This window comes from Phaenicophaeus curvirostris, chromosome 1, assembly GCF_032191515.1.
Source record: "Phaenicophaeus curvirostris isolate KB17595 chromosome 1, BPBGC_Pcur_1.0, whole genome shotgun sequence".
NCBI classification, from domain to species: domain Eukaryota; kingdom Metazoa; phylum Chordata; class Aves; order Cuculiformes; family Cuculidae; genus Phaenicophaeus; species Phaenicophaeus curvirostris.
The window spans coordinates 163,258,007-163,273,197 of record NC_091392.1 but is presented as its reverse complement, the minus strand read 5'-3'; the positions used below and the strand labels follow the sequence as shown (position 1 = coordinate 163,273,197).

General features: G+C 44.6%; 1 protein-coding gene across 1 annotated transcript; it reads left to right on the top strand.

Moving 5' to 3' along the window:
• Window positions 1-902: 902 nt before the first annotated feature.
• On the top strand, window positions 903-14,640 carry CCDC90B (coiled-coil domain containing 90B). The gene is made up of 9 exons (XM_069879896.1): window positions 903-1,009; window positions 3,567-3,686; window positions 6,526-6,629; window positions 9,396-9,497; window positions 10,361-10,402; window positions 10,540-10,611; window positions 10,695-10,748; window positions 11,782-11,896; window positions 13,289-14,640. The coding sequence occupies exons 1-9, from the start codon at window positions 913-915 to the stop codon at window positions 13,342-13,344; spliced, it is 762 nt and encodes a 253-aa protein (XP_069735997.1). The 5' UTR covers window positions 903-912; the 3' UTR covers window positions 13,345-14,640.
• The last annotated feature ends 551 nt before the right edge of the window (window positions 14,641-15,191 follow it).

Here is a 15,191-nt window from a genome sequence, read left to right as displayed (position 1 = left end):
ACAGCCACATGTTTATTTAACCCCTCCAGGGATGGGGACTCTACCACTGCCCTGGGCAGGCTCTTCCAGGGCTCCATCACTCTTTCCGTTAAGAAATTCTTCCTCATATCCAGTCTAAACCTCTCCTGGCAAAACTTGAGGCCATTTCCTCTCATCCTATCATTTGTTCCTTGGGAGAAAAGACCAACACCTGTCTTGCTCTAACCTCCTTTCCAGGAGCTGCAGAGAGCAATGAGGTCTCCCCTCATCTTCCTCTTCTCCAAACAGCCCATGGTCCCTCAGCTGCTCCCCATAATCCCTGTGTTCCAGACCCTTCCTAAGCTCCATTGTTTTTCTCTGGGCAATAAACTCATAGAATCATAGAAGTGTTTAGTTGGAAAAGTCCTTTGAGATCATTGAGTCCAAATTTATCTGTCCACTGCCAAACCATATGCCTTTGCACCTTGTTTGCCCATCTTTTAAGTACGCCCAGGGATGGAGACTCCACCACTTCCCTGGGGCAGCCTCTTCTAGTGCTTCACCACTCTTCCAGTAAAGAATTTTTTCCTAATATCCAGTCTAAACCTCCCCTGGTGCAACTTGATGCCATTTCCTCTCGTCCCATTGCTTGTTACCTGGGAGAAGAGAGCAACACCCTCCTCTCCACAACCTCCTTCCAGGCAGTTGTAAGGAGCGATGAGGACTCCCCTCAGCCTCCTCCTCTCCAAGCTAAACCACCCCAGCTCCCACAGCCGCCCGCACTTCCTCCTCCCCTCCGCACGGGGGCGCCGCACCACCCCCCCACTCCCACCCCGCACCCCCGCTGGAGATGAACTACAATACCCAGCATGCACCGGAGAAACAACTGGAAATAGGAGCCGGCGGCGCCTGCGCGGTGCGGTCGGCGGGCGGAAGTGGCGGCCCGGTTCCGCGATGAGGGGCGGCGGGTGCAGCGCCGCGGTGTTTGCCTGGTGCGGTCGCTGCCGCTCGGTCCCGCTCCGGGCCCCGCCGCCTCCGCTGCCTCGCAGAGGTGAGAGCGCCGTGCTCGGCCCGCGGGAGGCGGCTCTTGGCGGGCCGGGCCTGCTGGCCTGGGGGCGATGGCGGGGCCGCTCCCTGTAACGGGCCCGAGGCGCGGGGCAGGGACAGCCGGATCGGATGGGGCCTTGGGCAGCCTGATCTAGTGGGATGGCCCTGTCCATGGCAGGGGAGTTGGAACTAGATGATCTTTAAAGACTCTTCCAATCCAAACCATTCTGTGATTCTGTGACAGCCTCTCATAGCAATATTTTGCTTCCTTACAAGCGAAGGAGGAGGAGCTGAATCTCTTCTCTCTGGTGCCCAGTGATAGGACCTGAGGGAGTGGCAGGAAGATGTGCCCAGGGAGGTTTAGGTTGCATGTTAGGAAAAGGTTTTTTGCTCAGAGGATGGTGGAGCATAAGAACAGGCATCCCAGGGAATCAGTAATGTCACCAAACCTAACAACATTCAACAAGTATTTGGACACTGCACTCAGGTGCATGGTTAAAATTTTGGGGCTGGACTGTGCAGGGATAGAAGTACGACTCGATGATCCTTGTGGGTCCCTTCCAACTCAGGTCATTCTGTGATTCTTTCTGGCATCAGACTTGGGAAAAGAAACAGCAGAGATCGAGGGCAGCTTGGGGCTGGGAGCTGAGCATTGAGCTGGGGGGGTGGTGGTCTGGAGCCGCTGGGATTATGAGAGCAGCTGAGGGACCTGGGGCTGTTTAGTCTGGAGAAGAGGAGGCTGAGGGGAGACCTCATCACTCTTTGCAGCTCCCAGAAAGGAGAGGAAGGCTGAGGGCAGGTATTGGTCTCTTCTCCCAAGTAACAAGTGATAGGATAAGAGGAGATGGCCTAAGTTGTTCCAGGTGAGGTTTAGACTGGATTTTTTTAAAAATTCCTTCACAGGAAGGGTTGTTAAACATTGAAAGAGGTTGCCCAGAGCAATGGTAGAGTCCCCATCCCTGGAGGGTTTTAATAGCTATGTGGATGTGGTGCTTAAGGACAGGGTTTGATATTAGAGTTGGCAGTGTTAGGTTTATGATTGGACTTGATCTTAAAGGTCTTGGCATCATCAACAAGTCTGTGATTCTGTGATTTAAGTCAATACAGGAGCAAGCAATACAAGAATGAGCAGCATGTCTTGGCAACCCAAAGCTTCATGCTGTAATATCAGCTTTTCAGAGTGAATGTCTCTACGCTATATATGTTCGATACAATATAAAAAACCACTAACATCTTTAGAGGACAAAGAGCTGTGTGTTTAAAAGCTGTTGTGACTCAGTGAAAAGAGATTGTTTTATTCCACAGTTAATTTTAGTTATTTTATATCATAGAATCATGGAATGGTTTGGGTTGAAAGGGAACTTAAAGCCCATACAATTCCAACCCCCTGCCATGGGCAGGAACACCTTCCACTGGATCAGGTTGCACAAAGTCTCATCCAGCCTGGCCTTGAACACTTCCAGGGATGGGGCATCCATGATTTTTCTGGGCAACTTGTGCCAGTGCCTCCCCACCCTCACAGTAAAATCAAAGAGGTTGTGAATACATGTTATTCAGTGTTCAAGCACTTAAAACAGATCTTCCCTTTGTCTCACAGAACTTAAATCTGACACAGACTTGGATACCACAGCCAGCTGAGTAGTAATCACTTTCTTACAGTAGATACAAGGCAGCACAGAGTTGGATTTATCTAGCAGTGGCACAACATACCTTCCCTGTTGTTTAAATGATATCAAGTTTCTGAGTAAAGGCCAAGACAAGACACAGAACAACATTGTGGTTAAAGCAGGGAGCCAGCCATGAGAAAACTTTCAAGTAAGCATGGATTTAGAAGTAACAGAGCTTTTTAGATGGTGAAGAATCTTTGACATTCAAGACCCCACGAAGATAGGATAAAGGGAAAAATATGCCTGAAATAACACTGGAGAAGCAACAAAACATCTGTTGGAAGGCATTCCTGTCATAAATAGGAGGGGTCTTTAACTAATACCCACCTCAGAGGTCTTGGGTACAAACATTGTGTCCCACTTCCCAAGTTACTTTACTGGTGAATCAAGAAAATAATTCTGAACGTGAGATTTGTGTAACTTCCCAACAAAATATGTAGCTTTCTCTTGACTCATGGGTCTCTTGACAGTCGCCGAAGAAAAGGTGAAGGGAAGGTGGTTCTGCAAAGAACCAGGTGAATGAGGTAACCGTCAGAGGTTGGCAGTTTGTTAGAACTGCTGATGGTTTAAAAAGTAGGAGAATGATTTAAGTATTGTTTCTCAAATACTATAAAATGATTGGTTTTGGTGGGTTTATTTTTGGTGTGTAGGGATCCTTGTCTGTCGCACAGCTCCATAGTTACACAAATGCAATTCAGGTTGATGTCCAAGTCCTAGTTAGTCTAGAGTTCCTATGGAAAACGTTGGTGGTTTCTGATCTGTGCTGTAACCGAGCTATTTAAAGGACCCAGCTTTTTGTTGTAACTTCCACGTGGCTTTGCTGTGACAAAATAAGTTAAAATATTGCACGATAAACATTGGGTAAAGTTTAAAGCAGCTGTTGTTCACTTCCAGGTTTTGCTGCCACACTCGTTAGGGAGTCATATGATGTCAGAAGAATTGATATCACTCCCTTGGAGCAGAGGAAGGTGACTTTTGATACCCACGCACTAGTGCAGGATCTGGAAGCCCATGGTGAGTGACACCTGATAAATAATTCAAAGGAAAATGTTTAGTTGAAGTACTGTAACTTTGAGTACTCCCAGTACCAATACTCAGTGTTATGAAATGTTTTGGCAGCCTCTCAAGGTGGCTGGGGAAGGAGTAGCACCCAGTACAGATTGATGCCTCCAGAACAGTACAGGCAGTCTATACAGCATCTTCCAGCCAAGGATCGTCATACATTTAACAAATGTATAGTAACAAGAACAGTTAACAAACTTTTCTAGCAAAAATGAAGCATTAAAGAAGTTCTTTCTACTGACCAGTTTTAATTCTTCCTGTAGGCAATGCATGCAGCAGTTTTAAAACCAGATTCACACATGTTCATATCTGTGTGCAACAGTTTCAGTTGATGCAGTCTTGCCTTTTAATATTATTATTCTATAGGATGTGTGCTGTGTAGCTCAATGTAAGTTTGGTTTTAACAGAATTTGTCAAAGTTTATTATAAAGTAAAATTTTGCTGAATGCATGAACAATTAAACATTGTACCTCCTGTCACCTGCACCCATAGGCTGTTCCAGTTTATTGAAAGTTGATGTGCTTCTGGTTTTTGCAGCATTAAGTCTGTGGGGGGGTTTTCTAGTTAAAAGTCACAGTGACTTGCTTCTTGCTGTCAGTTCTCAGGAATTTACTGTGAGGGTGGGGAGGCACTGATACAGGTTGCCCAGAGAAGTCCTGGATGTCCCATCCCTAGAGGCATTCAAGACCAGATTGGATGAGGCCTTTAGCAACCTGATCCAGTGGAAGGTGTCCTTGCCATAGGCAGGGGGCTTGGAACTGGATGATCTGGATGTGTAGGGAAAAAATCAGAAGGGCTAAGGCTCAGCTAGAAATTGGATTGGCCAAGTCAGTGAAAGATAACAAAAAATCTTTCTACAAATATATAAATAATAAAAGGCGGACTAGGGAGACCATACAGTCCCTATTGGACACAGAAGGAACAACAGTAACAGGGGATGAGGAAAAGGCTGAGGTACTTAATGCCTTCTTTGCCTCAGTCTTTAGTCGTAAGGAGGGTCGTTCCGTCTGTGTACTAACCCAGGAACTAGAGGAGCATAATGAGGCTCCCATGATCCAAGAGGAGGTGGTCAGAGCCTTGCTAGCCCAACTGGACAGTCACAGGTCTATGGGGCCGGACGGGATTCACCCTAGGGTACTGAAGGAGCTGGCGGATGTGCTGGCCAAACCCCTTTCCATCATCTTCCAACAGTCCTGGAAGACTGGGGAACTCCCACTGGACTGGAGGCTGGCTGATGTTGTGCCCATCTACAAAAAGGGCCGCAGGGAGGACCCAGGAAACTACAGGCCTGTCAGTCTGACCTCAGTGTCAGGGAAAGTCATGGAGCAGGTGATCTTGAGTGCTGTCATGAAGCACATGCAAGAGAACCGGGTGATCAGGCCCAGTCAACATGGGTTCACAAAAGGCAGGTCTTGCCAAACTAACCTGATCGCCTTCTATGACAAAGTGTCTCGGCTGCTGGATGAGGGAAAGGCTGTGGATGTGGTCTTCCTGGACTTCAGCAAAGCCTTTGACACAGTTTCTCACAGCATTCTGCTTGAGAAACTGTCAGCCTCTGGCCTGGACAGGCGAGTGCTCTCCTGGGTGGAAAACTGGTTGGATGGCCGGGCCCAGAGAGTGGTGGGAAATGGTGTGAAATCCAGCTGGAGGCCAGTGACAAGTGGGGTTCCCCAGGGCTCGGTGCTGGGTCCAGCCCTGTTCAATGTCTTCATCAATGATCTAGATGAAGGCATTGAGTGCACCCTTAGCAAGTTTGCGGACGACACTAAGCTGGGTGGAAGTGTCGATCTGCTGGAGGGTCGGGAGGCTCTGCAAAGGGATCTGAACAGGCTGGACCACTGGGCAGAGTCCAATGGCATGAGGTTTAACAAGGCCAAATGCCGGGTCCTGCACTTGGGGCACAACAACCCTATGCAGTGCTACAGACTAGGAGAAGTCTGTCTAGAAAGCTGCCTGGAGGAGAGGGACCTGGGGGTGTTGGTTGACAACCGACTGAATATGAGCCAGCAGTGTGCCCAGGTGGCCAAGAAGGCCAATGGCATCTTGGCTTGTATCAGAAACGGTGTGACCAGCAGGTCCAGGGAGGTTATCCTCCCTCTGTACTCGGCACTGGTGAGACCGCTCCTCGAATCCTGTGTTCAGTTCTGGGCCCCTCACCATAAGAAGGATGTCGAGGCTCTGGAGAGAGTCCAGAGAAGAGCAACAAAGCTGGTGAAAGGGCTGGAGAACAGGCCTTACGAGGAGCGGCTGAGAGAGCTGGAGTTGTTTAGCCTGGAGAAGAGGAGGCTGAGGGGAGACCTCATTGCTCTCTACAACTACCTGAAAGGACGTTGTAGAGAGGAGGGTGCTGGCCTCTTCTCCCAAGTGACAGGGGACAGGACAAGAGGGAATGGCCTCAAGCTCCGCCAGGGGAGGTTTAGGCTAGACGTTTGGAAAAAATTCTTTACAGAAAGGGTCATTGGGCACTGGAACAGGCTGCCCAGGGAGGTGGTTGAGTCACCTTCCCTGGAGGTGTTTAAGGCACGGGTGGATGAGGTGCTGAGGGATATGGTTTAGTGTTTGATGGGAACGGTTGGACTCGATGATCCGGTGGGTCTCTTCCAACCTGGTTATTCTGTGATTCTGTGATTCTGTGATCTTTAAGGTCCCTTCCAAACCAAAACTATGATTCTATGAATTGTGTGACTTCCTGTTTGCCACTGTAGCTAGGGGCCCAGTTTATTATGTACCTTCCTGCTCTTCTCTTCATCCAGCTTTCTAATATTACCTTCACTTGTCATCCATCTTTCAGGCTTTCAGAAGGAACAGGCAGAGACCATCGTATCGGCACTGATAATCCTGTCGAATGTCAGCTTAGACACTGTCTATAAGGATATGGTTACACAGGCACAGCAGGTAAAAAGCAGTCTGTTGTGTGGGTATACAGCATTGTGCAGCTGTAATGGCTTACATTTGATATTTTCGAACTTCCTAGTGCTATAAGCGCTTCACTGGGATAGATTTTCCTAAGTTTCAACATCTCACAACTTTTCTTCTCACAGGAGTGTTTTCCAAACGCAGCCACAATATATAAATGTAATGTTGAGATTGCTTAATTTGCTGTTGAAAAGCTCTGTGGTAAAACCAAACGTTTAACTGTACTTTAAAATGGTTGAGGGCAAAAGAGAGGTTCAAGGAGAGGTTCCTAAGGGATAATGGGACCATCTAAAATACCAGAAAATCATCAGTGTATTTACTGAATCTCAGTAAAGATGTCAGATCTCTTCTGAGATTCACTGTTTGTCCTGTTTTCCTAGTTGTGAACTAAAAACTACTATTAAAATTTTCCCTTACTTTAAACTATTCTCTTATTGAATCTGTTCTCTGAAAGTCAACTGTGTCCTAGGTTCTGTCAACAGGGGTGTGACCAGCAGCTCAAAGTAGGAGATTCTCACCCTCTGCTCCGTTCTTATGACACCTCACCCGGAGCTTTGTTCAGTTCTGGAGTCCTCAGCATAGCAGGAACATGGTTATGGTAGAGCAAGTCCAGAGGAGGCCACAAAAATGATATGAGGGCTGGAGCACCTTCCATGCAAGGATAGGCTGAGGGAGTTGGGGATGTTCAGCCTAGAGAAGATAAGGTCCCAGGGAGACCTTATAGCAGCCTTCCAGTAATTACAGGGGCTACAGGTAAGCTGAGGACGGGCTCTTTATCAGACTTTACAGGGATAGGATGATAGGGAATGGGTTTAAGCTGAAAGTGGGGAGATTTAGATGAGAGATTAAAAAGAAATGTTTTCCTGTGAGTGTGGTGAGGCACTGGCACAGGTTGTCCAGAGAAGTCATGGATGCCCCAACCTTGGAGGTGCTCAAGGCCAGATTAGATGAGACTTTGAGCAGCCTGATCCAGTGGAAGGTGTCCCTGCCCATGGCAGGTGGGTTGGAGCTGGATGATCATTAAGGTGCCTTCCAACCTAAACCATGCCATGATTCTATGATTTTATTCTGCATTCAGCCTCTGAAGCTCCAGCTTTCGTAAAAGCTGATCACAGCTCAGATGTGGACACAAATATTGATGTCCACAGCTACTGTGGCACCGTGGCTGGTTTTTGCCCTGTGCCAGCTCTCAGCCTTCTTCATCTGGGCAAAATTTATGTGAAAGTGAAGACCTAAGAACTGTTTCTATCCAGTGGTGTGGGACAGAGCAGCCTTGATTTAGGAGGAAGAGATTTTAGCCACCTGGATGTAATCTGTGATGTCTCCATGCCCTCTGGAACAGCAAGTGGGCTCTGAATTATCTGGTTGTTGGTACAAACACAGCTGGATTAGCTGTTCAGGTCAACGCCTCAGCCTGTGCTCCAGCAAAGCATTGAGGTGTCTCCTCGATGTAGGTATTACAGTTCATGTTTGAGGACCTGTACAGAGACAGTGAACTGGTCAAGTAGCTTGCCTGTTTTTTCTCTCAATAACAGAGGTGGTGACAAATTTCATTGTAAAAAATTGCCAAAATTAAAAGAAGTTTAAGGCTTTTTGTTGTCATCTGGGCCAGGAGAATAAAGTTCTGATGGACAGTAATGGCTTTAATAATTCCTCAGGAAGTCTGTGCAAGCTGAAGTTGCCTGCCATTCTTCTTCAATGAGTTAATGCAATTAAGCATTCATTACTGTTTTATGTAAACTGCTGAGCCTTCCTGCCAACAGATTTTTATGTTATTAATATAGTTTGCATGATTTGTGTTAGGGAAAACTACTGTTTTTTATAGTGTAGTTAGTGTTGAAACTGGGATGAGGCAAATCAGCTCCTGAGTGTAGATGCAACTCAGATTTTCCTAAGAACAGTAAAAACTTTCTTGTGTTCAACGTAGTCAGACTTGAGTAGAAGCTGGATTAGGGCATATTTAGACGAATTTAGTTCAACATAGGATCTGTTTGCTTGTACTCTGAACAAGAGCCCTTCATTTTTAAAGCCCTTGGCTTTAAAAGCAGAATCCCACAGAGGTACGTCCTTTTCCATGCTAAATAGTTGAGTAACTTCCTTACGCTAGGTAGAGTGTCACTGTTGAGATTCTAAAGTATAAAGGTTCTCCCTTTATTTTCTTTATTGTTTTGACCCTGTAGTTTATAAATAACAGTTGAATTCTGACCTTGTTAGTCCAAACACCAGGAGTGCTTTCTTTGTTGCTTGTCAGCCACATTTCACTCATCTGCCTCACACTTTTAACACTGAGGGGACAGCATGGTACTCATATCATGAAGTCTTTGACTTCTGATGACTTTGTGGGCAAGAAATGGAAGTGCTTACTTAGGATATGGGTTCAAACCAACAGTTAAAGCTTTACAGACTTCCAAACGTACAGTTAAAATGGAAGAGAATGAAGGCCTACCCTGAAGTTTTGGGTCTCCCATTTCAGAGCTCTTTGTACAAATTACTACTGCTGGCTTTGTTGCCTAAATTCAGAGTTAGTGTCTAAAGCAATAAAAAAAGCCCAAAACCAAAACCTCCTGAATTCTAGATAAATTGTAGCTATAAAATTCTGCATTTCTGTGACTTCCCTGTTGGAGTATCTCTCTTTTTTAATTTTGCTTTACAGTAGCCAATTTCATAATTTCGGATGTAAAAATCTTTACTTTATTTACCAGAAAGCATGCAACTGAGTCACTGACATGGTTTATCATTTTTAAGGAAATAACTTTGCAGCAGATAATGGCACATTTGGATTCCATTCGAAAGGATATGGTCATCCTGGAGAAAAGTGAATTTGCAAACTTGAGAGCAGAGAATGAGGTAACAATACATATTTTAAATGAAGCAGTTGAAGTGTAGCATGCAAGTCATGCCTGTTGTACGTTTTAGTAGAAGATAATACAAATGTAAAAGTAATGATGGGTACTTTTTATCAGAGTTGAAGCATCTGTATATATTTTTGGGTAACAGTTTAAAGCTGAAAGAGGGGTGATTTAGATGTGATTTTAGAAAGAAATGTTTTACTGTGAGGATGGGGAAGCACTGGTACAGTTTGCCCAGAGAAGTGTTGGATAATCCATCCTTGGAGATGTCCAAGGCCAGGTTGGATGAGTGGAAGGTGTCCATGCCTATGCCCCAGGGATTAGAACTTTATTGGCTTGAATGTCCCTTCCAACCCAGACCATTCTATGATTCTGTGATATTTCATGTGATAAGACTTGCTCAGTTCTTCTGTAAAGAAAAAAATATCTACACATCTTGGAATCATCTTCTGTATTTTTATTTAAGGGTGATTCTGGTGCAGCCTTGTCACCATTATCAGGGAGAACAGACAGCTGTTTCTTAGCAACCATTTAATTAAACTGGTGACTGAGGCGTATTTTGGCTTTGCTTGACAGTGTTTTGGTATTTTTCTGCTGTCGTCAGCCTCAGAATAACAAGATCATCATCATAAAAAAAAAATACTTTTATTTGCAGGAAAATTCCCAGCAGATTATATACGGCTATACAGACTGAACATACCACTTAGGATGTTTAATCAAGAACTAATTATTCTATGGGGAGAAAAATTAAGGAAGAGTAGTTGCATGCATGTGGTGGTAACACTTACATAAGCGATTTAACTTGGTCAGCAATTTTCTGAATTAGTAAGATCCTTCTTTATTTTCCTTTTCTGCACCTAGAAAATGAAAATAGAATTAGATCAAGTTAAACAGCAGCTATTGGTAAGTAAACAGCAGCTAATGGTAAGTAAACAACAAGGACCTACACATTCCTGTGAGGGGTAGGAAATAGTTATTTTTATGTTATTATTTAGTAAATTTTAAATAGATATTCTCATATTTTTTTATTTGCTTTAAAGAATGAAACTGGTAAAATTCGATCTGACAGCAAGTTGGACATAAACCTGGAAAGGAGCAGAGTGACAGAGATGGTAAGGTGGTCTACAGAAATACTCTTATTATTTATGTGTCTTGTTTCCTGTCACTATAATTGTGATTTGTTTTTTATCCACAGTTCACAGATCAGGAAAGGAAACTGATGGAAGCAACTACAGAGTTTCATAAAAAGGCAAGTATGGCACAGAGCTGATTTTGTGTTGAGGGGGCTGCAGTTACAGTGTGCACATTGAGTAACCCACCAGCTGTCGTGAAAGGTAACAGAATGTGTTTTGCTTGCACCTGCCATACATGTTTATCACCCAAGCTGCTGAGATTCACACTGAACACTGCTCAGGCAGAAAGAAGTGCACAAGCTTCATCTCTCACTTCCCCAGTATCTCATGCACGGGCTCTTGCAGGTGTGTTGTGCACTGCCCTTCCTGGCACTGACAGATGGGCTGATCAATATTAACAGATGAGCTGATCAGCTCTATCTGGAGGGGTGTTTTTTGTGTCTGCAGCTAAGCAAGTGTTTCAAGGTGGGGGAAATCCTCAAAGTTGGTAGCAGGCCCTGGAGACAGAGGCTGAAGATGGACATGTCCCATTTTCAGCATCTCCTCCCTTTTCTGGATATGACTTGTGAATGCTTAAACCTTTGTTTTGCAAAAATTTAGAAGTACTGCCAATACATGGTAGAATGCCTCCTTTATAAGGCACTGGCATATCACGCAAAAGTCTGTATAGAATCATAGAATAGTTTGGGTTGGAAGGGACCTTAAAGACCATCTAGTTCCAACCCCCTGCCATGGGCAGAGACACCTCCCACCAGATCAGGCTGCCCAAGGTCCATCCAACCTGGCCGTGAACACCTCCAGGGAGAGGGCAGCAACAACTTCCCTGGGCAACCTGTACCAGTGCCTCACCACTGTCATGGTGAAGAAATTCTTCCTTATGTCCAGTCTAAATCCATCTATATTCATATTCTAGGTATGATCCGAGTTTTCTCTTATTCCGTCTCTTTCTTCGGTATTCTTCCTGGATTGTATAAAATGGTGTCCTGTGTCTCCTAAAGGCTCTTATCAGTTACATATTTTACATCAATGATAGGTTGGAAATGTGTTTCTCTTTCTTTGTTGGTGTTAGGATGCCATTCTTGTTTGGCTTTGCAAAGTTGAAAGGGCTAGAGATCACTGTCAGATATATGGTGTCTTTTAATGTTTCAGGATACAAGGACCAACAGCGCTATCTCAGAAATCAGTAATAAAATTGACACTGAAATAGCTTCCTTAAAAACACTGATGGAATCGAATAAACTGGATACCATACGCTATTTGGCAGGTACGTGAAAGGCAGAAGGTAAGTGCCACTGTTGTATTTTGGATGTATACTGTTCTATTCACGAATATCTGATACACGAATTCAAGAACTCAATTGTGTAGCAGCAGACAACTCAGACTGGATAGGAGAGATCCTCCCTGCAATTGGAAGAAAGGTGACACAGACCACAGAAGAGATGGGAGCATGCAGACACTGCTGCACTTGGACTAGGATTGTGCACAGAACTAGAATTAAGAGGAATAGGGACATGATTTTTTTTAACAAAGACCAAAGTCTAATTGCCTTGTCTAGTCTGACAGTGCCTCTGCTTGCTGCAGGACAGCCACTGATGGGGCAGAGTTGCTATGAAAGTTCCCCTGAGGTCATGTAATGTACCCTGAGAGGTAGCTGTCATTCCAGAGGAGTCTGAGAGGGAGCAGTTCTGACCAAATTCTGTCCCCCGACAAGCAGATGGTTTCAGTGAGGTAGTACGGTATTTCCCCTACCGAACAGAACAAATGCCAGTCCGATTGTTTGACTTGTGCAGCGTGGATAAGGGAAGGGTCCGAGGAGATCTTATAGTGGCCTTCCAGCACTTAAAAGGGGCCTACAGGAAAGCTGGGGAGGGGCTCTCTATCAAGGATTGTATGTATAAGACAAGGGGGAAGGGTTTTACACTGAAAGAGGGAAGCTTTACATCAGATATTAGGATGAAATTCTTCCCAGTGAGTGTGGTGAGGCACTTGCACAGGTTGCCCAAAGAAGTCATGGATGCCCCAACCTTGGAGGTGTTCAAGGTCAGGTTGAATAAGGCTTTGAGCAACCTGATCCAGTGGGAAGTGTCCCTGCTCATGGCAGGGGGATTGGAACTGGATGTTCTTTAAGGTGGCTTGCAACACAAACCATTCTATGATTCTATGATTTCAGTTGATCTGCTCAAAGAATACACAACTAATTATGTTGTCCTTGTGTGGGAGCTGGATAAAAAGACTAGTGCATTGTATTTGGAAGTGAGGACAAGTTGAAAGGGAAACATGATTGAATGCTAATTAGCTTTATTCAAACACTGATTGTAACAGCAGTTTAACAAATCTGAATGACAGCTCAGCCTTCCAGAGGTGCTGCCCAAATACCCTCACACTGGGTCAGATGTGGGTAGTGAATTCATTGCAGTTTTGTTCCCTGGGGAATCATTTTACTGATGGCTGATGCCAGAGCTGGTAGAGCCATCTCCTGTACTACAGCTGCCAGGTGGTGACTAAGAAAAGTTACTGCAGCAATTCAGGAGCTGAGGAGGCTCTGCTTTACAGTCATTACCATTCTTCCACCTGTTTGCAGTTAATTTCTGTGTGTAGAAGGTGATAAAATTTGGCATTCAGCTAATTATTCTTTTTTTTTTTTTTTTTGTAACAGCTTCAGTATTCACTTGCTTAGCAATAGCGCTGGGATTTTACAGGTTCTGGAAATAGGTCTAAATGGAATGACTGCATCAAACACGGACAGAAGAAATGCCACCCAGACAATGTCAGTTAGACGATCATGTTTGCACTGTAGATAACCTTGGTACCTTTTTGGTTTGATATTCTTACTGTGTGCTAGAAATGTCTTCTGAATGTGTAATACTAAGGATCAAAATAACTGGGGAGGGGGAGGAAGTAGGCAAATAGTAATATTTCATTTCCCCCTACTGAATGCTGTACTTACTTCAAAGGCCTTCTTACGCTAAATCAGAAACTGTTTCCTAATGTGTATTAGAATTAGTTTTGTTTTCGGGACATTCTCGGTGGAACGTTCTCACTTTTAACTCCTCTTGAAATGGAAATACTATGCCCTCAAAATGGGAATACTATTCTCAGTGTGGGAATATTAATGCCAGATTCCAGCAGCTCTACTCTTAATCTTTGGTACAGGATCTGGATTTTTGCCTTCAGTCTGTTCCTTTCTTTTATGATGGACTTAAGCCTGGCCCTTTAGTTTGTTATTTATATATAAAAATTTACTCCTAAAGAATCCCTGTTTTTCTTGAAAACGGTTTTGCATAAATTTATAATCTCATGTTGAACTAAAGTAGATTGATGTTTTTCAGTATCTCTTGCAATTTCCATAACCCCAGAGATCAACAGAAGGGAAGAACTTTGTCTTTCCAAGGGGAAATGCCCCCACTCTCAGTAACTGTTTACAGCCCTGGGGCAGATAAGTGCTCTTAACTCCTCCCTTCAGGCTGGGCAGAGTATTTCAGTAAACCCTCACATATTTTCTGGGCATAGGATCTGGCTTGTAACATGGAAATAATCAGTATCTCGGTGGTGCCAGTGTGGTGGTGGTTGTCCTCTGCTCTTCATGCTCCTCTGGACTGTTCTGTAATCCTGTGGGACACATCGACTCCAGACTGTTCTGCAATCCTGTGGGACACACTGGCTCTCCTGACTTCTGCTGATGACCCCTCTGCAAGCACTTCACAGCTCTTGCTGTGAGATGGAGCAGAGCAGTGGATGCCTTCCAAGCAGTCACATCTTGTTGAGTACAAATGCATATGCCTGGGTTGATCGATAATTACAAAAAAAAACTTTCCTGGATTAAACTTTTCAGTAAGAGCGGGCCCTTTATGGGCCACAGAACAGTTAGTACTGACTAGCAGCACTTTTTTTACTGCAGTTTTATTTTGGTTTAAGTTGAACTTGCTGGTATCCTGCCAATTCTTATATTCTGTGCATTAAATTATTTATGATATTCATTTAAGAAAATAAAATGACTCTTATATTTGCTATGTGACTGTTTGAGAGACTTGAATACAGGTCACCAGATTGTAAAAATGTGGCTTTCGCAACAGGTCATTACACTGGGAGCCGCAGCTGCTGTTCCTGTGGTCTGTGTGTTTGCCCAATGGGCGTGGATGCCAGCAGCAAAGATCTTGGCAGCCCAGCAGCTGTTTGTGTCTGTTTTAACTGTTGCATGTACAAATTCATCTCCTTGTAAGCTATAACCATTTCTGAGGAATCAGAGAATCTTCTGGATTGGAAAAGAACTTTATGATCAAGTCTAGTCATTAACCCAACACTGGCGAGCCCATCACTAAACCATGTTCCTATGTACACATCCACACAGATTTTAAATCCTTCCAGGGACGGAGAATCCGCCACTGCCCTGGGCAGCCTCATCCAGTTCTTGGCAACCCTTTTGGTTAAAGAACTTTTCCTAATATTCAGCCTAAACTGCTTCTGGTGCAACTTGAGGCCATTTCCTCTCATCTTATCCCTTGTTACTTGGGAGCAGAACCGAACCCAAGCCTGGCTCTAGCCTTCTTTCCAGGAGTTGG

What these genes read in the sequence shown, in the direction of transcription:
- CCDC90B (XM_069879896.1), top strand. Translation starts at nt 913, where the DNA reads ATGAGGGGCGGCGGGTGCAGCGCCGCGGTGTTTGCCTGGTGCGGTCGC. An exon ending in GCCTCCGCTGCCTCGCAGAG is followed by an intron (nt 1,010 to 3,566) that starts GTGAGAGCGCCG and finishes GTTCACTTCCAG; the next exon opens with GTTTTGCTGCCACACTCGTT. An exon ending in GCAGGATCTGGAAGCCCATG is followed by an intron (nt 3,687 to 6,525) that starts GTGAGTGACACC and finishes TCCATCTTTCAG; the next exon opens with GCTTTCAGAAGGAACAGGCA.